Source organism: Ochotona curzoniae, unplaced genomic scaffold (assembly GCF_017591425.1).
Source record: "Ochotona curzoniae isolate NIBS_2020 unplaced genomic scaffold, NIBS_Ocur_1.0 contig_1014, whole genome shotgun sequence".
In the NCBI taxonomy this organism is placed as follows: Eukaryota; Metazoa; Chordata; class Mammalia; order Lagomorpha; family Ochotonidae; genus Ochotona; species Ochotona curzoniae.
The window spans coordinates 51,271,225-51,292,959 of record NW_024464920.1 but is presented as its reverse complement, the minus strand read 5'-3'; the positions used below and the strand labels follow the sequence as shown (position 1 = coordinate 51,292,959).

General features: G+C 58.2%; 1 protein-coding gene across 1 annotated transcript; it reads right to left on the bottom strand.

The window, feature by feature from the left end:
* Positions 1-5,900: 5,900 nt before the first annotated feature.
* Positions 5,901-21,324, bottom strand: TTC38 (tetratricopeptide repeat domain 38). Its single transcript, XM_040987525.1, has 14 exons — positions 21,277-21,324; positions 20,405-20,482; positions 18,938-19,019; positions 17,776-17,947; positions 16,903-17,076; positions 15,348-15,423; positions 13,071-13,190; positions 10,683-10,742; positions 9,773-9,811; positions 9,295-9,376; positions 7,744-7,909; positions 7,226-7,385; positions 6,948-7,021; positions 5,901-5,995 (listed from the first exon to the last, which is right to left on the bottom strand). Exons 1-14 carry the CDS (start codon positions 21,307-21,309, stop codon positions 5,905-5,907), a joined length of 1,407 nt encoding a protein of 468 aa, XP_040843459.1. The 5' UTR covers positions 21,310-21,324; the 3' UTR covers positions 5,901-5,904.
* Positions 21,325-21,735: the final 411 nt, after the last annotated feature.

Here is a 21,735-nt window from a genome sequence, read left to right as displayed (position 1 = left end):
GTCTTACTGAGGAAATCCTTGTGTTCTCTTTCATCGAGTTCTCTTTGTTTAGAAACAGCAAAAGTCGTGTACTTTGTGGAAGTTTTGAGTGATCATTTTGTGTCACTTAATTGATCTATACTGTGCCTATCCCGACCAAATAATTTAAGCCTTCTTGGCATCTTTGACAGTCACTTAAAAGCTCAAAAGTTTCTAATTTGTAAACTTTGGTATTTCCAGTGAGGCTTTCTGTAAAAGTCAAAGAATTTATCTCACTTTTTGTAGAGATGACCACTGCGAAGGCTATTTGGATTATATTAAAGATACTGCCAAGATGTGAAGTGGTAAAAACTTTAGGCTGTAATAATTACAAAATGCTAAAATAACAAACCGCAGCCGGTACAAATGTCCAGACATGACAAAAGTCTAATGATCTTGCTGTCATCCTGCTGAACAAGGCCTGAAAAGTACAGACCTGTGTAAAATCCTACAGCTGTGTGAGATACAGACAGCTCTACCTGCTCGGTGCTTTACAATTCTAACCACAGATGCCTCATCTTCTAGGTGCCAACAGACCTGCATTCGCTACAAAGCTAAAGAGTAAGCTACAGGTTCCAACTCAAAGTATTGTTAATTCAGGTTACTAAGAGAAAGATGTAATTCTAAATAACTGGCAATTTTAAAACACTTAGAAATTTTAAAAATCTGTTATAAAAACTGTACTGTAACCTGTGCTATTTTTTATACATTGCATGTCTATGTGGCAGGCTCTGTGATCTATTTTAATTGACTTACAGGTAAAAATGTTCATGAATAAAGATCGCTGAACTAAATCTTTTCTATCTTCACTTGAATAATTCCCTAATAGGTTAAGGGCCACAGTGGGGGATTACTCTGAAAGGATCAGATCAGTGGAGAGCTGACTGTCCTCCAAGGCTAAGAAATTCAGGGTCAACCATTTCCTGTCGGATCTCCCACGTGGGAGTGAAGCAGCACCACACGCTGCTCAGGCTCCGACGACGTGTCAGCTCAGCACCCACGGCCCTGGTGCTCCTCATGGTAAAAGGGAAGCCTGATGACGTGTCAGCTCAGCACCCACGGCCCTGGTGCTCCTCATGGTAAAAGGGAAGCCTGATGACGTGTCAGCTCAGCACCCACGGCCCTGGTGCTCCTCATGGTAAAAGGGAAGCCTGATGACGTGTCAGCTCAGCACCCACGGCCCTGGTGCTCCTCATGGTAAAAGGGAACCTGTGAGTTTCCTTCTGGACACAGGAGATCAACCTTCTCTATTTGCAGCTCTAGCTTTGGGCCCCCTTCCCTCTCTTACGGTGACCGCAAGGGCCTCTCAGAGCCCCAAACTAGCTCAGGTGACAGGGAAAGAAACCCGGAAGTTTAGAAAATGCAGGGAAACCTTGGCCGGCCTCTAACTTCTGCCTGTTTGCCATTCTCACTCCTCAGTTTCTGCTGCACTTCCCTGGGGTAGGACACCCTTACTGCCCACGTGGCGCTCACGTCTTCCTCACTTGCTGAAGTATTGGGGATTTCTCTGCTCACCTACTTCACACTCTTCTGAGCTCGGGTTGCCAACACGGCCTGTCAGAACCACAGGACTGTGTAATCGCTTGCCCTAAAGTGTACACAGTTCTGTGAGCTCTTGCTAGAATGCTATAAACTGGCTTTACCTTCTAGGCTAAATGTCTTCCTCAGACTCGGGTTTTACAGCAATTGGTACAGTAAAACTTTTTAAAATCTAACACTTGTCTGTTCCCTACCTAAATGCAAAACTGCTCTAGCAATTTCAAAAGTCAAACGAGTTTAAATAATTATGAGTTACAATTCTTTATGTTCCCTCAAAAGATTTTTTTTTTTAATTCAAAATTGTCAATGCTAGTCAAGATGTGACTCCATAGAAACGCTAGAGTCAGCCTGATTAATCTGTCCTGTCATGGGTTTACAGCCCGACACTATATGCTAATCCTTTCATTGTTTCTGTGCCTTCTGACTGATCTACGTTGGCGATTTTATGCAGCTCAGAAAAGTTTCATGTGTCCTTTGCCTCCACTGAGTTAATTGTTTCACAAATTTGAGCTAAGTTACACAACTAGTCCATAATGTTAAGCTAAAGTGCTCAGGTCTAATGTCTACTCTGACAAAGGTTAAAAACTGACAGTTCTTTCACATCTAAGCTCTCAAGCTCGAGTATTCAAATTGGAGTTCCCAGTTGAACCCAAAGATTTTGTCTTTTGTTATCTAGATTCAGCAAAGAGAAGACTTCAAGAAACAAAGTGCTTCAGACACCTGGTGAGTTCTTGCAGGGGCCTCTGCATCGACCCCGCAAAGAATGCCTTACTGCTCCTGCCCTCACTGCCCCCTTGCAGCATGAGGCCATTGAGAAGGCATCGCCCCGTCCCTTAGAGCAGTGAGGGTCCATTCTTCTGGGGAAGAGCATGTGGGGAGTCGGGCGGGACAGTGGTGGCAAGGGTCTCTGGTTCCTGGTAAAGTTACCTTTTAAGACGTGAAATTATGCTTCTCCCAACCACCTACCCTTCCAAGAGCACCTTCTCCCCGTGAAGGGGAGCCACAACCAGAGTCAAAATATCAATTCCCCTCTCGTAGCACAATCAGAATGGGAGGAGGAAGCCGTACGTTGCTCACCACTGTGAATGCATTTTTTCCCTTTTTCGGTGCATAAAAGACACCACTTCCACCACTGCCCCTTCTCCTCCCATGGAGCCCTCTCCTGTCACTACGGCGGGAGATCTCTTTCTCTCTTCAGTTTCCTTGGGTCTTCCTTCCTGTTACTACGGAAGGAATCCCCTTTCCTAAATAAATCCTGCTTTGCAAACTAGAGTTATCCACAGGGAAAGTCTTCATGTGAGACAAGAAAAGGAGGTTGCTGCCACGTTTTGCATTGAATTCCCCAAACAACAGGTTTTGGGATATTTATTTGGCAATCATTTCTAGATCCCCAGTTTCGGTTCTTGTTAAGCCCAAAAGGCTTGTATGCGTTCACACTGCAATAGAGTTAAGTGTTGCGTGTGTAGCAGGACTTGTGCATTTGGTTGTTTGTAGCTCATTTAGCACCAGGGGAGCGTGGTTGATCATGTGATGGTTCACAGGCCTAGCAGAGGTGTGTTCTCACTCAGGCATGTTTCTGTGTGGGTGCTATTCAAGCTTTCCTGGAGTTCAACGTGAGGTTTCTCCTAAGAGACTTGCAGTGATTTCTGCATGAAGCGCCCCGGCCACCTGCCTCCTGCCTTCAGAACTGAGAGCCAGAGAAGGGAGATGGCCAGAGCCCCCAGCCCGCCACGTGGACGGTGTCTGTACCCCACAGGCGTCCATCACCCTGAGTGGCCCTGGCATGGCTGTGGCAGGCATGCTTCGTAGCACAGCACATGTCCCAGCCTGTCTCTGTGAGTACCCGTGCTGCCTGTCGTGTCCTGGCAGTCAGCAGCTATCAAGTCCCACTTGGATGTTCCTCCTTGGCGGAGAGCTTAGGTGTGACCTGGACGCTGGGGGCCCATTGCCTGCGCCCAGAGCACAGCTTCACTGCACAGTCCCTAACTGAAACCAGACTTCTACACAGACGGGAACAGGAGTAACTTGGAGCCCAAGTCCTGTGACTTTGCCAGCCTGCTGCCTAATTCTCCCCCAGAGTCGGCACCCTCGGTTGTTACTGTGAGGAGTGGCTTGAATAGCACTCTGGAGCCTGATGAGACCCCGCCACTTTGGAGCCAGTGCCACCTTGGGCACCTGCTTCCCACAGCTCTGAAATCTCACATATTCTGTTTGCCCACCACTCTGCTATAACCTCGTAAGACAGCCATGCCCCCTCCCCAATACACTGTAAAATCATGACCCATACCTGTCAACCCACCCACCAATCCCTCACAGCTCTTTGCCTTAATCTCTGCCCACCTACCAATCCAACAATCTTAGTCACCAATCCCTTGGGGCCCACCCACACCCCTTATCAGACAATCCCTCAGGGCCCTCCAGTACTCTCCAAGATACACCTTGTGACACACAAGGGGCTTCCCTGTGCTGCCCGCCTGGTCCCTCTCTTCTCTGCCTTCGTTCCTGTCCCTACCCTGCTGAACGAAAAGACCTACGTGCCTTGCTGCATCTGGTATTCTGGCTTACGTTGGCTGATTTGGGCTCTTATCCTGAGGAGAGTTTTGTAGGAATAAAAGATTCAAGTTACTAGAATTCTTTAGTTTTGAAACTGCACTGAAGTGCTTTTCCGAGCTGGTCTCCAGTCGCAGAAAAAAGCTGTCTACAGAAATTAACGGCCACTGAAACAAAATGTTACACATGCCAGTGACAGTCAGAGAAAGTTCTAATTACATCGAGAGGCAGGCAAGCGACCCACCAGGACTGATGCCCAGCGCAGAGTGCAGACCCCGTCAGCGCATCTACAGTTTTCACAGGGGCAGTGGACTGGCTTGCACAGTGTCATGGGAGAGGAGGCATTACGCACTCCCTGCCCATCTCAACTGGGCAGCTGTGCCCATCTCCTGTCCAGTCTGGCACTCCAGATAGCAGGACTCACGCCTTGGCAACATCCAGGAGATAGCCGGACTCGGACCTAGACGCCTGGGAAGCATCCATGCCGAAGGTGACAGGCGCTTTGGCCTGCAAGCTTACAGACAGTCTCATACAGTTTCACAGCCAAGTAAGCAAAGTAGAAGTTACAAAAGCGAGAAGTATTGCAGTTAGCAACGAGCCATGTTCCTTCCATTTGGATTTCAATTCTACATGAGTACACGTGGTGGGGTCTCAGTCTGACTCCTGGCTTGGGGCGTCCTCGGCCTGCCCTCACCCAGGCTCTGGATGATTCCAGTGTGGCCTAAGGAGAAGCCGACCTGCCGAGGGCGTCCAAGTCTTCCAGAACCCCGTTCTCTGCACACAGCCCAGCCTTGGGGTAGACACTGGGTGGCCCAGGCTGGAGCGGCCCAGTGTGGTGGGGTGACACTGCCTCCTCCTGGGGGTGCGCTTGTGGTTCCTGCCTGTGGTGCTGGGCCTGGGACGCCTGTCTGTGGGCCACGTGTGCTCTGCGGGCAGTGAGACCAGGGGCCTCTCCCTGCGGGTCTGACCAGAGCAGGCCAGGGTAGAGCCCCAGGCCTCTGAGCCTGACCTGGATACAGACCCTGGCTCCTGCCTCTGTCTCTCCTAGACCCAGCTGTTGTGGACATTTGGGGAGTGAACCCACATGGAGTATCTCTCGCTCTGCCTTTAAATAAATAAATAAACAAATATCAAAGGAACTGGTTTGTTTTAATCGTGGATATTTGCCAGAGCATGAACAAAGGTGAGGCTCTAAGACGCGTGCAGGCCTCAGCCCTGCTCTAGCCGCTGCCTCCCTAACCCCCTCAGGAACCAAAGGAGGCTGCTGGCAGCACACACAGGGGACATCGGGCCGAAGCAATGCGACGAAGAAAGAGAAAAGAGGTGGCCATCAGGGGACCAGCTCAGCCTGCCACAGCCATGAGTTAGTGCTGTGGATTGTGCCCCTACAGAGCTGCCCTGAGCTGAACCCACACTCCCAGGTTGGAAATATCCTGACCCCTGTGCAGTGTAGGGAGCAGTGTGAGGCCCTGACCCCTGTGCAGTACAGGAAGCAGTGTGAGCCCCTAACGCTATGTAGTGCAGGAAGCAGTGTGAGGCCCCTGACCCCTGTGCAGTGTAGGAAGCCGTGTGCACACACTCAGACTAGGGCAGCACCCGTGCCAGTTATAACTGCTTGGAAGTGTGTGCCGCCCTCCAGCAGGAGTGGGTGAACATTCTGAATCACACATGTGGAAGCTGTGTGTCCCCCAGAGAACCGACAGCCAGCTGACACGCCCCGTGCAGCCCTCACAGACAGGAGGCCTGACCCCAGCCGAGCCGAGCGGGCTGGCGCTGGCAAGGCCATGGGCATGCTCACTACATGAGGTGCGCAGCGGCTGCCCTGCGGATGAGCCTCTCGGTCAGGGGCGAGTTGGGTTTCAGGGCGTCTCGTTCCATCAGAAGAGTCCTGAGGAGAGAGACGTGGGTTTGGCTGTGGCTTGGCCACAAGCAGGCCACGGGCAGCCTGCAGAGGGCAGGATGGGCAGGGCAGGCCACGGGCAGCCTGCAGAGGGCAGAGTGGGCAGGGCAGGCCATGGGCAGCCTGCAGAGGGCAGAGTGGGCAGGGCAGGCCATGGGCAGCCTGCCTGGCCTGGCTGAGGAATGTGGCCATTTGCACTGTGTCACTGTGGGGTGGAGGGCCTTGCACTCTGTCACTGTGGTCCCTCATGCCCAAGGGAAGCTGTAGGACTTGGGGGCCCAGCTCTCCAGGGCCCAGTGCTGGTGACTGGAGGATGTGGGCTGGGCAGGGGGCAGGCACGAGGGCAGGAAGCCACATGTGAACCTGAGCAAGGCAAACTAGCAGCAGAAGAGGTCTAGTGCAAACCCAGGCTGTGGGAGAACAAGTGAAGACGCACTGGGGGGCAGTGAAGACCCCCCTCCATGTCACCTCCGGGCTCAGCCATGTGGCCCAAGGCTCCCAGGATGCAGTGTTGGGAGCTGGGTCTGGGAGAGGCGAGGAGGTCTGAGGGTGGGCCCTTGTAAGAAGAAAGGTGAGGACCCAGGAAGGTGGTGGGAAGGGAGACATCCCCAGAAGCGCACGCCAGCAGGCCTGGGTGCTGCACATGATGGCAGGTGCCTGCCATGCAGGCTGCCAAGTGGGGCAGTTGTCAGGGCAGCCCCCAGAGGCACAACGGGGACTTTGGGCCTGATGGGGTAGTGGGGCATGGGTCAGGCAGAGCAGGGGACAAGGAGTCCCAGGGCACAGCATGTTACGGGCACCCTTGGAGCTAGTGTGGCTGCATGGGTAGTGTTGCAGGGAGATGGGGGCTGCCAGAGGACACCCCAGCTATCCTGGAATGACAGCCGAGCTTGTGAGGAAGCCCCCAGCCCTGCCCAGGCAGGAAGCATGAGGTGCTCACCGGGCCACGTTCCTGTGCGTGCTGGAGGCGCAGTTGAGGGCTGCGTGAATCAGCAACTGGTGGAAGACATCTCTCTGCAAAACCAGTGGTGAGTCAGACCCCGGAAGGAAGGATGAGGGACGGGGCAATGACCCCTCCTGGGGCTTGGACCCACACGGAGAGGCTGCACAGGGAGAAGGCGTGGGAGGCAGGCACACTGCCCTGTGAGCGCTGGTGCCCCAGCGGCTGGCTTGCGCCTTTGGGGGTGCAGGGAAGACGGCCCAGGGGGCAGTGCTCACCTGCGCATTGCTGCCCCCAATCTCGACGATCCGGTAGCGGATGGGCAGCAGCAGCTGCAGGGCGCGGTCTGCATTCCCAGCATCAGCCTCCACCATGGCCTGGCACAGGGGCAGTCCCACGTCTCGGGCCAGGAGGTGCTGACAGTTCTCCCCCGGGGATCTGCCAACCAAGACAAGGCCCTCAGCAGGCGGACGGGCTGCAACCCCTCTGCCAGCGCCTTGGGGTGCACTGACAGAGCTGCCCATGGGGAGTGAATCAGGGCTCTGAACTTGGGTCTAATGGCACGGGGTCGGCAATAGCCTCACAAGGCTCACAACCTCTGGCCTCAGTTTGCCCATCTGAAAAGTGGCTATAATAGCACCGACCTCCTAGAGCCACCAGAGGTGCACCCTTGTGCACACACCCATGTGGGACACAGCTGGGCTCCCCACTGAGGCCCCCACCCTTCTCCCTGGCACGCGGGGGCGAGCCCCAGCAGCCCCGGCCCTCTCGGTCACCTGCAGGCACCCCCACCTACTCGCTGGCCTCCTGCAGGGTGCTCAGCAGCTCCTGCGTGGTCTGGGAGTCCCCGGCGCCCAGCGAGGCCATCAGCAGGTGTGCGTCGTTGAATAGCAGGGTGTGGTCACGTGTGTGCTTCTGGGTCACAGGCAGCAGATTGTGCCAGCGCTGGCCCACAGACACTCCTGCAGACACAGGAAGCACACCCAGGTCCTGACACGAGGCTGACAGGGTCCCCCACCGTCCCCCGGGAGCCCTAATGGTGGCCTGTTCCAGGTGAGAGGCTGGGGGTGGGGCTGGCGATGCCTTTGGACTCTGTGAACTTCCTCCATCATTAAAACAGCAGGTGCATAAGGCAGAAAGCAGCTCTCTAAAACTGTGAGGTCTCTGACACCTTGACACACCCAAGAAATAAGTTGTTGCAGTGGGCACGGCCCCTGTGCAACGCTGGGCGCTGGGTGGCACCTGGGAAGGCACTGGCTGACTTCCTTTGGCCCTCCTAACTCAGCATCTCCCCTGGGTGCCCCTTCCTCTCCAGCACCACCCCTGCCACATCCTCGTGCCTTCCCTCCACTGCTGCCCTCCTGCTCTCCAACCACAGCTCCCATGCTCAGCCTCTGGATCCCTCAGCCATTTGCACAGGGTTCCTGCTCTCCACAATGCCCCATGGAACAGTGTGTGGCCATTATATGCCTGCCAGCTCACCACCCCTCCAACTGCTCCTCTCTCATACACAGATGTGCCCTGGGTGAGTTCTGGGTGGGTACTGCCAGCCAAGGATTGCCTGGGTTGAGACTAATGGACCAGCCTCCTCTGCCCGCACAGACCTCACCTACAGGGCTGGCCTCGAGTCCCTGGTTCCGCGGGCCGCTGGCTTTGCACACGCTGTGCTCCTGTGTTTGAGACCCCCTATGCCTGGTACCCCACACAGCCTTCATGGCTCACACTGTGTTTGAGACCCCCCCATGCCTGGTACCCCACACAACCTTCATGGCTCACACTGTGTTTGAGACCGCCCTATGCCTGGTACCCCACACAGCCTTCATGGCTCACACTGTGTTTGAGACCCCCTATGCCTGGTACCCCACACAGCCTTCATGGCTCACACTGCATCTCCATTATGAGGCCTCCCTGGGGCCTTCTAGAAAGGGCCAAGCTCAGGCCTGGCCCTCACTGTCCGCTGACCCAGGGCCCGGCCCGGGCTTGCACAGAAGCAGAGTTCTCTCTGCTGAACATGGAAGGGAACACGCTGCCTCTGGGGCTGCCTGCGGGGCTCCCCACACTGGCCCAGAGCTGTGACCACCCCGTCCAGGTTGGGGTGACAGAGAGACTTCTCTGTCTTCCTGTTCTGGGAAAGGGGGCAGTGAGGAGACGTGCCCAGGTGCCACATGTTCCTAGGCCAGTGGCAGGCAGCCATGGGAGTGGCAGGTCACCAGGGTGCTGAGCCTGAGTGGAGCTGGGAACCAGAAGTCAGGGCAGCAGTGGCTGGCTTCACTGACCTCGGGCACCCATGGGCACCTTGCCCTCACTGTCGGGGAGGGACAGATCCGAGGGAGGTGGAGCCAGCTACCTTCCATCTGCAGGCGGCACAGCATGGAGCAGTTGTCCACCACGTCCAGCATTGCACCACTGGCTTGCACACTGGGCAGAATCTGGAAGACAAGTCAGCGCTACTCAGCAGGTGGAGTTCCTTTGGGACCTGTGTGTGCTATGCTGGGGGTTGGGTGCTAGGGCTGCATGAGGCAATCAGCTGCACTGCCCACCCAATCAACCATAGGACTGTCACCCTTTCCACGAGCTCAGGCTGCCAGAGAAGCCAGAGGGCACCAGGTAGTCTGGCCAGGCTGTCCCTGATGCTGTGTGCCCAGGAGCCCTTGCTGCCCTGGCCATGTTGCCCATTTCTGTGAGCACGCTCAGGGTGGTCCTGGAGCTCTAAGAACAGAAGGGCCTTGAATCGCAGGGATTATGCACAGCAGGTAAAGCTGCAGGTGATAACACAGCCTTCCCATATGGGCACCAATGAACTCAGGAAGGACAGGGGCACTCACATGGGCATCGTACAGCGTCAGCGCGGCCTCATATTCACCCTGCAAGATGAAGATCCTACGATGAACACCAGGACCAGACAAACATCCAGAACTGAGGAGCAAACAAACAAAGCCAGCCCGGCCACCCGGCACGGGACCCCACAGCCCAGGCAGGGGCCGACCAGAGAAGGCGGCACAGGCTGCTGCGAGGAAGCCCTTCTGGGAAGGCCTCACTCCTCCAGGGACAAGTCAGTGCAGCGAGGCACCCCGACCCAGAAGTCTGAACCCCACAAGTCCCAAAGCTCCCGAGTGCTGATGTGATGGTACAAGAGGGAGATCCCACACTCGCCCCACTGGACGGGTCGCAGGCAAAGCACGGACACTGTGACCACTGGGTGTGAGTCGTCCGCAGGCTCCATGTGAAGGGACAGGAGACACCCCACGATGCCTTTTGTATATTCAACACCCTGATGTCCACTGTCACCCGGCATCCAGGACAGGCAGGGCACAGGAGCACAGCTCACACCTGCCTGCCGGGCTCCGGTGGCACATGTGTTGCCCACTGAGCATCCCGGGGCCACGCCAGGCCCTCCTCTCTGACACACTGGTCTCTCCTGGACACTCAGGAGTGTGCAGCTTCTTCCCACACAAGCAGCACTGCGAGGAGCAGAACCCCAGAGCATCCCAGGGCCACGGGCACCCAGCAGCAGTCCCCACCCCTGTCTGTCCCCCACAAACCACACACAAGGGATGAGATGTCCAGGACCCAGCAGTGAGAAAACCACCCCAGTAACTCAGGCCAGGAAAGCTCGCTGAGAACGCCATGCCTTGCATGCCAGGGCCTTGCTGCCAGTGCCCACGGGAGTCCCTGGGAGTGTGGATGGATGGTGTGACCTGGGTGAGCATCCCGTCTCACTCGGGGTCACCTTACCTTCTCAATCAGGTATAGAGCCCAGTGCCAGTAATTATGACAGGCCAGCATATCAGAGTCCTGAGGGGAATGAGAGCATTAAGGGCGTTCTTTGAGCCCGCAGAGGGGCACATGATGACCCCCACCACACCCCACCCCAGCAGGTGCCAGTGTAGGACATCACGCTGGCAGGTGGTGCCTACGCACAGCCAGCTGAGTGCCAGCAGCAGGGAAGCCTGGATGAGCAGTGCCAGGACATAGCTTTAGCAGGGCCAGCACACACACGGTGACCCATGGGGTTTCAGTGGGCCCTCCAGTGGTGTGATGCTAAAGGGGATGCATACCATCCCAGCACACACAGCCACCCCAGAGCAGGCCCCGCTGCACGAGGGCCTCCCTGAGCCACAGTCCAGGGCCTCAGGAAGGTGTGCACGTGGTCCCTGGGGACGTCGGGAGATGTCAGCTCTCACTCCTGCACAGGCAGCCATGCCCCTCAGGTTCTCCTGGAGTCAGGAACCCGTCCTCCTGTCCATCACAGCCCATGGGCAACCCTGGGACAGAGGGCTGCTGGGAACCAGGCCACTGACCTCTGCTTGCTCAGCTGACTACCAGCTCAGGAGCCGCTCTGTGGCTGCTCTCACGTGACTGTGCACGTGCAGCTCAGATCAGGCAGGGGGCTCCGGGGCACCTGCCATGGCACGGGGGCAGCAGGCACCGATGCCACCTGGACAGGGGGTCGTGTGCATACTGAAGGCCAGCCCAGGCAGCAGGCACCCAGAGAGGAAGGAAGGCCCTGAGGGGCAGTAAGTTATAGCCGGGCTGGATGAGAGTGGGCACCTGGAGCCCCCAGCTGGGTCAGCCCATGGGAAGTGGCCTGACAGGGTAGTAGGGCATTGTATGGGCCCAGCATGCCTCCCCTACAGGCCTGACCTCTGGGCCAGCTCTCCAGCCAGTCACCGCACCATCACCCTCACTGGCTACACCCTCAGCCACACGGTGGCTCCCTGGGACACTCCTGGCTGCACACTCAACCTGCTGTCCAGCGGCAAAAGGGACAGTGTGCGACCTCACAGGTCTCCTGGCAGGGTTCTTATCTCAGCACTTGTAGGATGTATTCCTTCTACAGTGGAATGCCAGCAGGTGTCAGCAGGTAGCCCCGGGGAACAGGACAGAAATGTTCCCTAGCACCCCCAAGCCTCTCATGGGGTCTGGTGACATTGGAACCTCAGCCAGGAGCCCAGTGGTACTCAGATAAAAGGGTTGTAAACCTCCTTCTGGACTCAGGAGAGGAGCTTTCTCCTGTCCTTATCTGGTTCCAGCCTTGCTCCCAGGTGTCTCTTACACCAACTATCAGGGTTGATTGTGACCCCCCAAATTAGTTCACATAGACAGAGACTAATAAAGGTCAGCTAGCTGATAATCATGCAGCTTGTTCCTTATTGATCAGGCTTCCCATTGGGCTTTTCAGATAGATACATAGATATAGATGCACAGACTCTGGAACAGCCAGAGAAAAGGCCAGCTAGCCTATGACCGCTCAGCCTGTACCCACTGGCCCCTATGTGCTTCTCCTGGACTGTACCAAGTAGGATGTAGAGTTAAATTCTTCCTCAGTCACTGCGTTGTTGGGGATTTCCTGTTCACCTGCCAAAACTTTTCGATTCTGCAACTGTTAAAATGCAAAGTTCTATAAAACCATGCTTAATCACTATATACTGCAAAGTTTAAATTGTGGCTTAATTTTCTTCCCCAAAAAACATTATCAATTTATAACTGTTAATGCTAAACAAGATGTAACAGATTAGAAACTTTGATGTTAAGTTCGTACTTAGCTGTTATGTATATGATGGATGTTAATGTTTTAGAAAAAAAGAAAGAATATGCCCCCTGGGGGAAAAAACCTACAGATGCCTCCTAGACACACTGACTCCAGGACAGTCAGGCCAGCAGCCAGCCCGGGGACCACAGGGACCATAGGGACCACAGGGACCGCGGGGATCACAGGGACCACAGGGACCACAGGGACCACAGGGACCGCGGGGACCACAGGGACCACAGGGACCACGGGGACCACGGGGACCGCGGGGATCACAGGGACCACAGGGACCACAGGGACCACGGGGACCGCGGGGACCACAGGGACCACAGGGACCACAGGGACCGCGGGGATCACAGGGATCACAGGGACCACAGGGACCGCAGGGACCACAGGCACCACAGGGACCACGGGGACCGCGGGGACCACAGGGACCACAGGGACCGCGGGGACCACAGGGACTGCGGGGACCACAGGGACCACGGGGACCGCGGGGATCACAGGGACCACAGGGACCACAGGGACCGCGGGGACCACAGGGACCGCAGGGACCACGGGGACCACAGGGACCACAGGGACCACAGGGACCGCACCTTCCAGTTGGCCTCTGAGTGCTGCATGAACTCCAGTCCGTCCTGGACCTCTGCTCTCATCTCGTGGATGTGGGCGATGGTGTGTACTGACCATGCGTCTGTCGGGGTGATGGCCAGAGCCTGTGTGGCAACAAGACAGTGTGGGTCAGTCTGGCTGATGGCTTGGTGGCAGCACGCCTCACACAAGGGGCCTGGGCACTAACCCAGACTATCACGGCCCTGAGACCACCCATGCCCCATGTGTCACATGACACGACCCCTCGTGAGGTCACACTCCTGGGCCCCCCAGTTGCTAATGAGGTGCCAGCGTGTCTCCGACCAGTGCAGGTGCCCCTGATGCCCCACACACGCCCAGAGAGGCAGGTAGGACTGAGTGAGCCTCGCCTGCCAGCAGCATCACCCTGCTAACTGGCTCAGCTCCAGTTGTCTGAGCACCTATTGGGTGTGGAGCACACAGAGGTAACCACGGCTCACGTGGTGGTCCCGTGGACTGGCCCCCACTCAGGTCCCCACCACCAATCACCAGCTGTGTCCCTCAGCCTGCTGCCTCAGTCTCCCCACGGCTGAGGGTTGAGCGGCAAGCCCAGCATGCCAATGACTGTGGTTTCCAGCAAGTTCCCTTGAGCTTAGTCCCCCGGAAAGACCCTCAGGGTTCCTGTCCCCTCCACATGGGGACACAGGAAGCAAGTGTGTCTGTAGGGGACTGGAGAAGCCCCAGGGCAGGAACCCAAATACTGGGACCACGGACACTGAGGGTACAGTCAGAGCAGGCCTGGTCTGTAGGAGGGAACCTGCTGGGCACAGTGCCCTCCCCGGGCAGGAGGGAGCCTGCTGGGCACAGTGCCCTCACAGGTCCGGAAGCTAGCCTGCTGGGCACAGGGCCCTTACAGGGCCGGAAGGAGCCTGCTGGGCACATTGTCATAGAGGTCAGGAGGGAGCCTGCTGGGCACAGTTCCCTCCCCAGGCAGGAGGGAGCCTGCTGGGCACACTGTCACACAGACGTCACTGTGCCCATGCTGGGTACACTGCTCACATCGGCATGGAGGAAGGGCTGTTGCACATAGCCCCCCCTCAGCCCACCTCCTTCCACTGCAGGGCCCCACACATTTCCTCCCTTCTGTAGAGTCCCCCAGGCCACTCTGAACTGTCCCTTCTCCCCACAGGCTCCTGGTCACCCCTGCATCTCCCATCCCCAGCCGTGGCTGCTGCACTCTAACCCCCAGCCCACAGACTGCCTAAGTGCCCTGCTCCCCAGCCACACAGCGAAGCCTTTGCTGCAGCTCCCCAGCCCATGCCCCTGCTGCGTGCCCAGTCCTGCCCTGCCCTGCCCTACTGGGCTGGCTGGGGGCTGCTCCGCTGCACGTGTGGACACCCAGCTGTCCAGCAGCCTGCAGGGTTCTCCGGACCTGCATGACTCCTCACTGTCTGGCAAGCCTCCTTCTTGTCCTGGGCTCTCACTGCAGGATGAGCTGCCAGCTGTGCAGTTGGACTGCACGTCAGGACTGCCCTCCACAAGCCCCGAGTTCTGCGCTTGCTGCGGCCACCCTCGACCAAAGCCCCTCCCACGGCCCTCCAGCCTGCAGGCGTCCAGAGGGCCCCCACCCACCAGAGGCCTGGGCTGTGGCGAGGGGCCTTCCTGCAGCTGCCCTCTGGTGGTCTTCTCAGCAGGGAGCCACTCAGGCCACAACCTGGCCTTGGAGCAGACACAGCAGAGAAGCCCTGATCCTAGATCCAGATGAGAAGACCTCGGGGGGACACCACGTGCTGCGGGACACCAGGCTGACAGGGTGGTCAGAATCCTAGTCGGGACACAGGGACATGGGGGGTGGGTGGGCTAGGCAGCATCCAGGGCAGGTGGCTCGCCTCCTCTGACCTCGTGGCCTCGGCCTCTCTGATCAACACGGATGGCATGTAGGGGAGCAGCTGCACGGGCAGTAGCCTGCCTGGACTGAGGGCAGCTGCCAGCCCTGGACCTCGCGGCCACTCCTGTTGGAGCACAGTGGTGGACAGGGCTTCCCGGCCTTCAAGCCCTTCACGCCCCGGGCTTTATGTAGACGATAACCTGTGACTTGCTCCTGGGCCCATGCTGCAGTTAGCCGAGGGGTGAGGAGAACACGGGCCAGCTCCCAGCAGCAGGCTGGCATCGCAGTCCTACAGTCTGGGAGAATTCAGGGGGCCTCACCAGGGTCACAGCAGGTGGTGGCCCTCAGGGGCTCTGTCTGCACCCCTTCCCGACTCCCTCGAGGGTGGCACTTCCAGAAACAGCCACTGTCGTACCTCTTTGGCGAGCTTTTCTGCCCGGTCATAGAAGTTGGTTTCCATCAGTCCAAAAGAGTACATGCCTTTCACATAGCTGAAGACAGAGGAATAAAATTTCAAAATATAAAAAGCAGACTGGGTGTACCACCATGTCCCCCAGCGAGAGGGGCATGTGTCCCAGCCTTTGGACCCGGGAACGGGACTCTGCATGGAAACCGGGCTTTGCAGAGTCACTGCCTTATGACACAGCTCTTGGAGTGAGGGGCCGGACCTGTGCCTGGTGACTGCTAAGAGGCCACTTGAAGACATAGAGGGGAGTTGGCCAGTGAGGATGGAGGTACATTCGTGGGGACGCAGCAAGCAGCCACGGAGCAGCCAGTATATGCCGGTGGAGGAGCCTGGGAGCGATGGAGGGGTCTGCCCCTGTGCATCTGGTCGGTGTTGTCCTGGAGCAGGCACACAGTGGGTTCTGGCTACTTTACGCTCCACAGTCTCTACACAACACTTCCTGTTGTGGAGGGGCAAAGTGGCCCTGTCCTCAGCACCACTGTCCCCTAAGGCAGCACCGTCTATAGAGCAGGGCCTGCACTGGTTCATATCCCACCCCAAGACGATGGCCCTGGTGCTCGCTGTACTGCCCGCTCCCAGCCTTGCCGTAGATGCCAAGTGGCTCCAATCTAGTGGTTCAGCCCAAGTGGGTGCTTCGGGGAAGCCCTCGCACCCTTTTCTTCTCTAGCTCTGTCCCCAGCCCTCTGTCCTGCTGGGACACCACACTGGACAGCTAGAGCCTGTCCAGTTCACGCTGACCTGGCACAGCCAGCATGGACTTGACTTACCTTGCTGAGTAAACCTGCCATTTCCTGCTCCCACCCCCAACACTGCTCCCAACGGGAAGAGGCATTCTTGCTGCGGCTGCTGTCTCCCCACCCCGTGTCCTGTCCTCCCAGGAATGGCTCCTCTCTAAGCAGGACTGTGCTTTCTGGTGTCCTGCGGAAAGTCTTGTCATGTGACCCATTCCAGCCATGACCTGGATCCACAGGGCACCTAACTGCCACAGGGAGCTCTCCTCCCATACAGACTGGGGTGAGCAGAGGGCAGTGGCTTACACTGCTGAGCCCTAGAAGACAAGGACGCGGTAACAGTCACAGAGCCCTCAGCCCTGCGAAGATGGACATGGTGCACAGGTGAGCATGCTGGAATAACCAAGGGTGCCAGTTGGTGCCTTCAGACAGAGACCTCATGCGGGACAGCCCACAGAGCCAGTGGACACAGACCTCGTGTGGGACAGCCCGCAGAGCCAGTGGACACAGACCTCGTGCGGGACAGCCCGCAGAGCCAGCGGACAGAGACCTCGTGTGGGACGGCCCGCAGGGCCAGCGGACACAGCCTCTTGCGGGACAACCCGCAGAGCCAGGAAACAGAGACATCATGTGGGACAGCCCGCAGAGCCAGAGGGGCCTTGAGCTTTGAAGAACCTGGTGGGAGCACTGGGTGGCCAGAAGAGCTGTCATCTGTTTAGGGCTGGATAGAAGGATGCAGAGAAGGAAAAGGCAGATTTACACCTGGCACGTACCTGCTCAGGGGGATGTCCTTTGTCCAGAAGGGGTAAACTCGAGCCACGGAATCCCGCATCTGCTCCTGGTAGCCCAGGTAAAAGTAGGCATCATGGGAGAATTTCAGCGCCAGCAGGTCCGTGGGGTGGTCCTGCAGAATCTGCTCCCACATGTCACAGGCCTTTGGGAAGTTTCTGGAAGGTGACGCGAGCTCTCAGCAGCCCTGAACACAGAGCAGGGTGCCCATCCCCTCCCCCAACACCGTGACACACACAGCGCAGATGGCACCCCACGCGACAGCCTGATGCAGAGCATAAACCACACCCCACGTCAAAGCCTGCTCTAACAGCCTTAAACAAGCCTGCTTTCCAAATAGGAAACTCTTACCATGTGGCTAAGGGCAATCAGCCAATCACTCAATCAAATGAAGCACGCTGGCTTAGGAAGTGGTCCAGGACCCCGAGCCCCCTGCAGGGAGTCTGGGCTGGGATCCACCCTGTGCGGCCTCGCCAGGCAGACCCCGCCAGGCAGTCACCTGGGTGGGGCATCTTGCCTGCCTGAGCAGATGCAGGGGACTTTCTAGGGAACGAGGGGGCACGTGGGAATGGACACAGGGTCTGCAAGGTGGCCAGCACCACACCCAGGGTGTGTGGGAGCCAGGAGCACCTGGACCAACACTCCCTTCCCTCTTCTGGAAGCTTCCACCATGCGGCCCTAGTGCTTCCATCACAAAGATACTAACTCATACATGGGATGAAACTCGACGAGGAACACTGCACTGGGGCTGTCACCCTCGACCTCACGGGGTACTCAACAGCAGAGCAAGCAGCAAGCAGGAAGAGTGGGATGAGAACTCCCCAGGGCACCAGCCCGAGCCCCCGCAGGCCCCTCACCCCTTGGCAAAGGTCTCCACGGCCGACACGTGCAGCTGCTCCCGCGGAGTCAGGCTCTGTGCTTTGGACACCTCCACCATCGTCTTCACAGCCAGGTCCAGCTCGTGATCCAGCCGCACGGAGCTCCCGGTGCCGATCAGCTTGAGGCCGGTAGAGATGGCATGGCCCATGGCTGGCCAAGGGTGCAAACGGCTGGTGATTCAGATGGCCACACCCAGCCCGGCCCAGGCCTCACCTGCCCGAGAACCACCACCCGGGTCCCAGCAGCTACAATCCGAGGCCCCTGCCACGGCGCAGCCCCCCTTCATGTGCAGTGCGGGGAGCAGCCCAAACAGCACCCCAAGTGCTTGTCTACAGCAGGCACTCAGGGGAACACCTGCCCCCACTAGGGGTTAGGCACGAGGTTCTGGGTGTCACCATTACCCACACATGGCCTCCCATGTGTACATGACAGGTGCTGTTCAGGGGCTGGGCCAAGGAGGCCCAACAGCACAGGTGCCACCACCATCCCACCTGGCTGCTCTCACTCAGGTAGGGCTCCAGGGAGGGCGGCCCTTGACCCCAGAACCTAGCTAGAGAAATGGAGGGTGACACCCAGTCCCTGCCCCAGGACCCAACCCTGGGGCCAACTGCCCATGTGGTCTCTGCTTCTTTGCAGTTTTTAAGATTTACTTATTTATTTGAAAGAGCAACAGAGAGAGAAGCAGCAAAAAAGAGAAACTTCCGGGACTGGCATGGAGCACTAGGGGCTAAAGTCCTCGCCTTGAACGCGCCAGGATCCCATAGGGCGCTGGCGTTCTGGCATCCCTGCATCCCATCCAGCTTCCTGCATCTGGCCTGGGAAGGCAGTAGAGGACCGTCCAAAGCCTTGGGACCTGCACCCGTGTGGGAGACCCAGAGGAGGCGCGTTGATTTGTGCTGTCTTATTTCTGGTCATTGTGTCCGCTTGGGGAATGAATCATCGCACAGTTCTTCCTCTCTGTCTCTCCTCTTCTCTGTATATCTGACTTTCCAATAAAAATTTAAAAGAGAGAAACTTGCATTTGATGCTTCCCCCATCAATTAGCACAAGTGTCGGAGCAGAGCATGCTAGAGCAAAGAGCCAGGGACTGAAGCCAGGTTGCCGGTGCAGGGTGAGGAACCCAGGTGCCATGCCACTCACCAAAGCTTGGATCCGCTGCTTTGAGCTGTGCCAGGCAGCCCTCGATGCCGCCAAGAGTCTTGTCATTGCTCCATGTGACATACTGAAATATCAGGGATGGGACAGAGTCATCCCGGGTCACAACAGGGAGGACACGCAACCAGATCCTCAAGTTCAGCTTTCAAGGACTCTGAGCATTCACTGCACTCTGGCTCATTCATGCAAAGACACGCTGTGCGGGCAGCTCAAGGCGCACCTTCCAGGGCTGGGGCACCACTGTTCCCGAGGAGGGGGGTCTTGTGCACAGGCAGCCTACCTGCCCCTTGGTGCCCTAGGACAGACACTGGAATGCCTTCCAGCCAAAGGACACTCTGCCTGCCAGCCAGCTCCGGCGACCCTTCCTCACTCCCGCCTTCTGCCCTGGGGACAGCACCCACATTCTCTCCCTCACTCCCACCTTCTCCCTGGGGACAGCACCCACATTCTCTCCCTCATTCCCGCCTTCTCCCCGTGGACAGCACCCACATTCCCTCATCCCTGCCTTCTGTCCTGGGGACAGCACCCACGTCCCCTCCCTCTCCTGCCCTCTGCAGCCAGCACCCTCGTTGCCTCCCACAAAAGCAAAACCTTGAACTAAAGGAATCTCTAAATTGCTCAGAGTCAGTGTGTTCCAGCAACAGAAAGCCAACGATGGCAAACACCAACTTGTAGGAATAACCCACTTGGTCTCCAAACGCCCCCTCTCAGGTGTCTGCCCTGCTCTACACTGAAACGGCATGCATGCTTCAACAAGTGAGACGCACATGCACGGGTAGGGAGGGGGAGCCGGCAGAGACACAGAGCACCCAGGTTCCAAGTCCACAGAGGTGGTGGGGGTAGGGAGGAGAGGAATGAGGTCAGAACAGAGGTGCTCCTGGACAGAGGGAAGTGGCAGGTGGCAGCTGGGTCCCTGGCACAGGCCAGCGAGATGCAGGGAGGAGATAGGAGGGAAAGTGCGTGACGGTAAACAGAATACACACTTGCAGAATAGACCAGGGCCTGGCAGGTGGCCCTGCACCAGCCGGGAGCTTCTAGGAACTTCTGGGCCTCATGCTCTGTGCATGAGGATCTCAGCGCCCACACCTGCCGCACTGGGCAGCCCTGATGCTGAGTCCCTCTCCTGGGATCCTGCAGTGGGACATCGTGAGGACCTGGTACAGGTGGGTGCAGCGTCTCCTGGGTGAGCCCCTCTCTCTGAAGGGCAGGGCCACGTCGGACCCTCAGCAGTGCCTCGTGGGAACCATGGAGGGTCACACCCTCCTCCAAGCGGGCCTGCTGCAGCCCGCCTGTGCTGCCCCTGGGGGCCCTGGGAAGGTGGGTGCAGGCAGAGGGGATGGGCTGCCAGGGAAGCCCCCACACCTCCAGAGTCTCCGGCCAAGTGCAATTTTAGAAGTGAAGCCCGTTCCCCAGCACCCTCCCAGAGGGCAGCGCTTCTCCAGGCGGGCCTACCTGGGCAAGGGTGGCATCGAACAGCTTGCAGGCTTCGTTGCTTGTGGTGGAGAGCGGCAGCCCCGCGTCCTTCCAGGCCTACAACAGCAAGGAGCACCCAGTGTTGGTCCTTGGAGTCCCACCCCAGCCCTAGCACATCACAGCCGTTTCCAGTGCCTCGCAGGGATGCAGGGCTGCGATTCTATCATGGCCATGGAGGATGGCTGTCTGGGGGAGTGCTGGGCAGGGCCTGGGAAGCAGAAGGCCCTGAGCCCAAGACAGCGCTGTGCGGGCCCCGGAGGACCAGGCCTGACCCTGAGAGGACTCTGTGTGTGGGGTCTGGGAGGACCGGGCCCTGAGCTGAGACCACACTCAGGTGTGACCCCAAGGCGCACCCACCATCCAAGCTTAGAGCACCAGCTCACTGTGACCACTGGGTCCAGCACCTCTCAGCCACCCTGGGGCTGTGGGCAAGTCGCCTCACCCCTCGCCCCTCCACCTGCTTCACCTGCACAGTGGGCTCAGGCTCCCTGCCCTGGGCAGACTTGAGGGAGAGCCGGCCCTGAAATAAGAACCGCCCAAAGGGCTAAGCTCTCTAGGAAGTCCTTGCCAAGCCTGCAGGCTCAGGGCTCAGCTCATGTCCCTTGCCGGAGTCCTCAGCCCCACAAGGTCCTCTGGACCCTCTTGCGTGCAGCCACAGGTGCTCCTGTGCGCCCAGGGTTGAACCCAGCGCCCTGTAGGGCAGTCAGGGGCAAGGCCAAGTCCGCGGGCAGGGGCCCGCCCACGCGTGCCCTCCGCCCGACCTCGGGTCGCCTTCAGGCTCGACTTTGCATCGCCACACCCCGGGCCGGTGAGGGGCCGGGGAGCCCCTTGTGGTGGCGGCCAACGCGTACCTGGCAGTCGCGCAGCGGGAAGGACGCAGCCATGGTGCATGGAGTCCTGCTGCCTTTTGAACAGTGGACGGGGCGGAGCGCCGAGGGGGCGTGTCCGCGTCGGATGGGCGGTGCGCCGAGGGGGCGTGTCCGCGGCGGATGGGCGGAGCGCCGAGGGGGCGTGTCCGCGTCGGATGGGCGGAGCGCTGAGGGGGCGTGTCCGCGTCGGATGGGCGGAGCGCCGAGGGGGCGTGTCCGCGGCGGATAGGCGGACCGCCGAGGGGCGGGTCCGGCCAGGTTGCACTAGGGGTACACTGGCTTGGTACTTGGACTCCCTTGGCTCCAGGCGCAGTGTTAGCGCTGCAGCCCCTGTCAGGCTGGGATCCTGCCTGCCTCTTGCAGTCCCAGGAGGAAGCAGCTGCAGTTGGATCCACGCCTCCACTCCTGACTTGGTCTGGAGCCAATTGCTGACCTAGTGTT